This window comes from Phoenix dactylifera, chromosome 11 (genome assembly GCF_009389715.1).
Source record: "Phoenix dactylifera cultivar Barhee BC4 chromosome 11, palm_55x_up_171113_PBpolish2nd_filt_p, whole genome shotgun sequence".
NCBI classification, from domain to species: Eukaryota; Viridiplantae; Streptophyta; class Magnoliopsida; order Arecales; family Arecaceae; genus Phoenix; species Phoenix dactylifera.
The window spans coordinates 13197259-13203906 of record NC_052402.1 but is presented as its reverse complement, the minus strand read 5'-3'; the positions used below and the strand labels follow the sequence as shown (position 1 = coordinate 13203906).

Sequence of the window (6648 nt, the reverse complement as noted above, 5' to 3'; positions counted from 1 at the left end):
AAAAACATACACGAATGCTACCAAGTAATGTACTAAACTAGAGTGATAAAAACATGAAGCACAAACGTTGAATAAAATTTAGTTGAGTTCAACCCCGCAATCACTTCGCCTAAAGAAAGAAAAACAAAAAACGGAAACACATTTCTCATCAAATTTTTGAAAACGTAGAACACTTGAAGTGCATGAATAAGTGTGGTGTGAGCTCTAGATGCAAGCAGCTCCGGATCCTTTTAACAACCATAATCACCCTATCAGGATACTGTAGCATCATACGTACACTTTTCCTCCCACCTAAATACCTCCTCCATTTTGAGCAGGAATTTTCTATGGTGTGTATTTTGCACTGTAAAATGTCATGCATGTTTGGATAGACAATACATCGCCTATCTTGAAAATGGATGGCTATTCCCTATTGTGCCATCAATGTGTCATCCATATGATCATGCTCGGCCCTCTTTGATGCAAAACATGCACCATCAATGATCCCAAAATCAGAGAATTGAAATTATACTAGTCTGATGAGAGAAGTCAAATATAAATAACCCTATTTTATTAGGGGACATAATTGGTATGGAGAATAGTGTGCTTATAACATGCTTCCATCACACGTTGCCATGTCACTATATATATATATATATATATATATATATATATATATATATATATATATATATATATATATATATATATATATATATATCTATGTGTGTGCGCGCGCGCAAGAGCTGTTGATGGGGGCTCACGGTCCAAAGCCCCTCACCAAGCCCTTTTTCCTTGCGCTCCTCGCGTGCGCCTCCAAAGTATGTTGATGATGGACCGATTGTAGGTAACGCCGGTGGAATAACTCAATAAAAGAGATCAATCAATGAAAGCAAACTTGATTTATATTCCACTAACTTGAACAACGAAGAACAACGAAGAACAATAATAAAGAAAGCAAAAGAAATCTAGAAAGAGATTGAAGAGATCTCTTCCTAGCCCAATCTAGTGGAGATTGATTTATCAACCACTAGCCCAAGTCCTAGAACAAAAGATCTAAGGACCGAAATCTATTGAAGGCCTAACCCCCCAATAGCCCAAGCCTTACGGCCGACTCTCTCACAAGAGAAACAAGACTCAACTCATTGATCATTGGATGCCCTATAATGGCCCCTCACAATCTTATTTATAGGCTAAGCCTTAGACAAAACTAAGTAACCTTCTTTTGATAAAACTTGGCATATTGTCATCTCATGGATCCAAGGCCTTTCCACCGTTGATTGACATGAGATCTATGGCTCAAAATCACCCAAGAAGAGGTCCTCCCGCAGTTGGTTGGGTTTGATCCTTGGCCGTTGAAGAGTGGACAATGGAGGGCCGAGATCGCACGGGACTCGCTGACCGGACGCACGGGACGCGTGTCCCGGTTGGGGCTGGCAGAGTCCCAGTCCGGGAGGGACTGGGACGGGGCGCGCAGGTCGGGCGCATGGGACGCGTGTCCCGGTTGGCCGGGTCGCGCGTCCCGGCTGGCAGAGTCCCAGTCTGACTGGGACTGGGGCTGGGCGCTCGGCAGGCGGGCGGGCGCGGGCGCGCGGGCGGGCGCGGGCGCTTGGCCGGGCGCGCTGCCGTGCGCGCGGGCGCGCGCGGGCGCGCGGGCGCTGCTGCGCACGGGGCCGGGCGCGCGCGGGGCTGGGCGCACGCGGGCCTGGGCGTGCGGGCGCTGCTGTGCGCAGGGCTGGGCGAGCGCGGGCCTGGGCGTGCTGGCACTGTGCGCGCGGGCACTGTAGCAGGCGAGGTTCGGCCAGCCGAACCTCGCCGCACTGTAGCAGTCTGGCTTGCGTGCTGGCTCTGCGCGGTCACTGTAGCTGGCGAGGTTCTTGCCCAAGAACCTCGCCGCACTGTAGCAGGCGTGGTCACTGTAGCTGGCAAAGTTCTTGCAGCCGAACCTCGCCGCACTGTAGCATGCTGGCTGACCACGGCTGGTCCTGGCTGCGGCATGGCTTTGGCGGGACTGCGCATGCGGTGGGCTTGGCCATGGTTGGGCATGCTCGGCCGAGGCTTGGGCACGCATGGGCGCGCAGTTGGCTTGGCCGAGGTTTGGCGCACTCGGCCGAGGCTTGGCATGCATGGGCGCGGTGCGTGCGACCCGGGCATGGTCTCGGCCGACCATGGGCGTGCTTGGCCAAATGAAGGGGCTTGGCCAAGGCTTTTCCCGGCAAAGTGACTGACCTTGGCTTGACCCTCTGTTGGCCTTTTTACGTCCTGATGTCCTTTTTGGTTGGCGGGGCCACTTTGCCCTTCAGTTGGCACACGATCCTGCCTTGGCTTGGCGCTTCCTTGGTGTTGCTTGCGTGGGTCCTCAACAGCTGTTCATGGGTACGATAGCCTGCGGTTGATCAAGATGATATGCTCGCAACCAGCTGTCGCAGTAGAAGCTCTCCAATACCATCTTTTCATTCACACCATGGTAACATTTGCAGAAGCTTGTTGACATCGTAATAAGATTTGTAGTACATCCTTCATTGTAGGTCTTGAAGAAGGTAATGGGCTAGTGCACATGACTCCTAATTTAAAGACAAGTGCAATCTCCTTTATATTTATCGGTTCCTTGATATCCTGATCTATAGCATCAATCACCTTGTTATTATCCTCCTGTAAGCAGCGCCAAGCCCATCCTGCTAGATTATCATACTCTCCACCATCCCTTGCTTTCCTTCCGGTGGTTAGTTCCAAAAGAATCACTCCAAAGCTGTACACATCCATTATCTCATTTACTTTTCTCGAGTATGCGCATTCTGGAAATCAAGTAATAACACATCAAATATACAGTAATATTGTACTAAAGCAACAAAATAAAGTATTTATTGGGAAGCGATAGATACAATTGAAGTGCATGCAAGTGTGAGGTCTAGGTGCGGCCACTGTAGCAGCACCTGGACGTTGGTGTTTCAGCTTCGCTAGCCAAGACATGTCCTCTAAATTGAAGTAGTTAATTGCTAACTCTCTCCTAACTCAAAGGAGATCTGAATAATAACCTGATTAATATTCATAAGAATACTACCTTGATTGTATCTTATATTAAAAATATGAACAAATGCCAAAATGACTCACCTGGAGCCATGTAGCCGAATGTCCCCGCCACAGCCGACACCGTATTGGGCTCTCCAGGCTTGACGAGCATTCGAGCCAGACCAAAATCGGCGATCTTGGCTCTAAATTCCGAGTCTAATAATATGTTACTGGACTTCACATCTCGGTGCACGATCGGTGGGGAGCAACCATGGTGCATGTAGCATAACCCTCGTGCCACATCAACAGCAATCCGCAACCTGGTCGACCAATCTAAAGGCATGTGATCAGAGTTCATCTCTTTGGTTTGCTCCCCCACCCTCCACTTCTTGTGAAGCCACAGCTCCAGGCTCCCGTTCTCCATGTACTCGTATACTAGCAGCTTCGTGTCGATGCTCCAGAGGCAGCAGAGTAGTTTAACAATATTCGCATGCCTGATGGAGCCTAGAATTTGGACCTCAGCTTGGAACTCCTTCTCCAGCAGGGAATCAAGCTTCCTGGTGTTCCAGATCTTTTTAACGGCCACGATCTGTGCAACGTGGTCCTCCAGCACAATCCGATATACTTTCCCGCCCCCGCCACTCCCGATAAGGTTGTCTTCCGTGAGCCCACTCAGGATGGTGGACTCTATAAAATCCAACGGATAGAAAGACATCATCTTCCACGTGGGTAAATCTCTGACATTGCTTTTTCCATGACGGTCTCTTCGTTTGAAGACGGTGAAGACGGTTGCCATCAAGGAGACGAGTGAAGCGAGAACGATGAGGATTATACGTAGCTTCCATGGCAAACCATGTTTGCAGACGGGGACGTTAAAGAGATCACTGGAAGCGCAGAGGCTGGGGTTCGAGAGGAAGCTTCGCTTGTAGGCTACCTTTTGTAGTGAGATCGGGATCTCGCCGGAGAGCCGGTTGGATGAGAGGTTGAACGTGTTGAGGTGGAGGCCTCCGATCTCTGGCGGAATTGAGTCGGACAGTTGGTTAATCGATAGATCGAGGGAGGTGAGTTTCCATAAGGACCCAATTGCTGCAGGGATCTCGCCGACAAGATGGTTGCTGCTGAGATTGAGAACACTCAAAAATTTCAGCTCTGATATCCCCGGTGGGATATGGCCAGAGATCAGGTTCCCTCCGAGACGTAGCATTAAAAGTTTGGAGACTCCGGTCGATACAGCTCGAATATCGCCAGATAATAAGTTGTTGCTCGCTAAAAGGCCCTGCAGACTTTCGGCGGTTGACGGAATGTTGCCGGAGAATTGGTTGTTTTGGATCTCCAGCCATGTAAGTTTTGATGGCAATTTGGCCGGTAAGGTGCCGGAGAGAGCGTTATCGTTCATGATCACCTCCGTGAGGTTCACCGCCGACCAGATCTTGCCGGGGAAGTCGCCCGAGAATCTATTGCTTTGGATATAGATGTAGGTCAGGGTGAAGCAGTTATCCAGAGACGCCGGCACGTTGCCGGTGAGGTTGTTCTTAGAAACGTCGATCAAGGTCAGAGATCCACTGGCGCAGATATACTCTGGCAGCGAGCCGGAGATCATGTTATCCTGGACCCAAAGGAACCGCAGCGGGGAATATTTCCCCAAATTTGGTGGTAGAACCCCGGTCAGGCTGTTGTGGGAGAACGAGAGAAAGGCCAGCGCCGGGAGCAGGCCGATGCTCGCTGGAATCTCGCCGGAAAGCCGGTTGCCGTACATATAAAGCAACGAGAGGTTCTGAAGCTTGCCGAATTCCTCCGGGATGGATCCACTTAATTGATTCATCGAGACGTCGATCACTTCTAGCCCCAAGGCGCCAATTGGTCCGTCGATGTTGATCTCTCCAGTTAGATCGTTTGCAGATAAAACAAGGTCCTGCAGCTTCTTTAGACTCCAGATGAATTCAGGGATCTCGCCCTTCAAATTGGTGGAGGCCATCCACAGGGAGCTCAGCTGTGTCAAATTGCGGAAAGTTGAGGGGATCGTTGCCGGAGCGAAGGGATTATATGCAAGCCAGAGGGTTTGGAGGTTTGAGAGGTTGCCGAGCTCAGCTGGGAAGGACACATTGAAGTGGTTGTCATCGAGAGAAAGATTCTTGATGGCCTGGAGCCGGCCGATGGAGGGGGGAATGTCTCCGGTGAAGTTATTGCCTGAGAGGATGAGGTCAGTGAGTCGGGGAGAGAGACGGTAGATATCGGAGGGGATCACACCGACGAAGTGGTTCCAGGATAGGTCGAGGTGCAAGAGGTTAGAGCAGTTGTAGAGGGACGTCGGAAAGGAGGTGGTGATGTAGTTGTAACGGAGGTCGAGAAAGGAGAGACTTCTCAGCTTGCAGATGGTGGCGGGGATCGGTTGGCTGATGTTTCGGTTGAAGAGTGTGATATTGGTGACAGAGCCATGGGCGGAGCATCCGATTCCGGTCCAGTTGCAGTGGTTGGTGGAGTTGGAGTCGTTCCAAGCGCTGAGAAGCGAGGGCTTTCCCCAATCCTCCCTGATTCGGAGGAGAATTTGCCTCTCTCCATCCTCTGTTGTCGTTTGGGATGCGGCTAGCGAAGCGAAGGAGAAGATGATAAGCAAAAGGAGAGAAGAAGAGATGGCTTCTGCCGCCATTAACTTTGGGGGCTTGGGCTGAGAACACCAATAGGGGCTGAGTTCGCGAGCTTTTGTGGACGGCAATAGCGGCATGGGCATTCTTCAAAGACCGTAGCATGGCGTCGCTTTCCTTTGGGGTTCTAGGAGAGAGCGATAGAGATGGAAAATGGCGGTCTGCTGGATAATTTCTCCGATACGTTAGCTTGAAAGGTTACTTGACCTGATATATGAAGTGCCGTGTTGTCCGCATTAGATACATTTTTTTAAAAAACGGATCAGGCTGCGGTCTGGGCCGACTTATTTATTGCTCATCAATTTGAAGATATCTTATGAATCCCGGCTACCATCCATATACATTTATTAGTGGGGTCCACCCATACCGTGTGGAGAGTGTGCAAACGTACCAGCCATTTATTAATTTTAAATTTCTTTCTAAAAAAGTTAAAATTTTTAATACAATTAATTTATTTTTTTATAAAAAGTTCCATTTGTTAAAGAAAACTATTTTTAAAAATTATGTATTGGCTATTAAAATTAATGTAAGTTCATTTGTATTTATTGATATACAGTTGTCTCAAGTTTAGTTGGACTTTGGGGATGATAGGATGACGACCACACATGTACGCATAGGCTTGTTTGGCTTGTCTCGGCCGGCCATGTCACGTGCGTGATGAGACAATGCGCACACCATCCAGTATAAAGTTTATATTCTGTTTGTGCCATCGCACCTGTTGGCGTCTCTTCGAACAATGGGTAGCACTGTTATGTGGCTGCATCAACATGGAATTCTAAAACCAACGTATGAATGGTCATCCATAGAGGTATATCACCACGTTAAATGTTAGTCGACCAGTTGTCATCCCATTGTAGGTTGTGCGAGACTTAGAATCATCCGATGACTGTTTTGCCTTGCAAAGCCAAACACTACAACAAAAGAGATATTAGTGATAAAAAAAAAATGATGATAAAAGAAATTTTGCCAATAAAAGTATAACTTTGCTGATGGAAATTAACTTTTACTTAGTATTTTT

General features: G+C 48.7%; 1 protein-coding gene across 1 annotated transcript; it reads right to left on the bottom strand.

Annotated features, from left to right (window-relative positions):
* Positions 1 to 1732: 1732 nt before the first annotated feature.
* Positions 1733 to 5823, bottom strand: LOC120112395 (receptor-like protein kinase HSL1). The gene is made up of 2 exons (XM_039131679.1): positions 3091 to 5823; positions 1733 to 2774 (listed from the first exon to the last, which is right to left on the bottom strand). Exons 1-2 carry the CDS (start codon positions 5714 to 5716, stop codon positions 2437 to 2439), a joined length of 2964 nt encoding a protein of 987 aa, XP_038987607.1. The 5' UTR covers positions 5717 to 5823; the 3' UTR covers positions 1733 to 2436.
* Positions 5824 to 6648: the final 825 nt, after the last annotated feature.

What these genes read in the sequence shown, in the direction of transcription:
- LOC120112395 (XM_039131679.1), bottom strand. Translation starts at nt 5,716, where the DNA reads ATGCCCATGCCGCTATTGCCGTCCACAAAAGCTCGCGAACTCAGCCCC. An exon ending in ATTCGGCTACATGGCTCCAG is followed by an intron (nt 2,775 to 3,090) that starts GTGAGTCATTTT and finishes CTTGATTTCCAG; the next exon opens with AATGCGCATACTCGAGAAAA.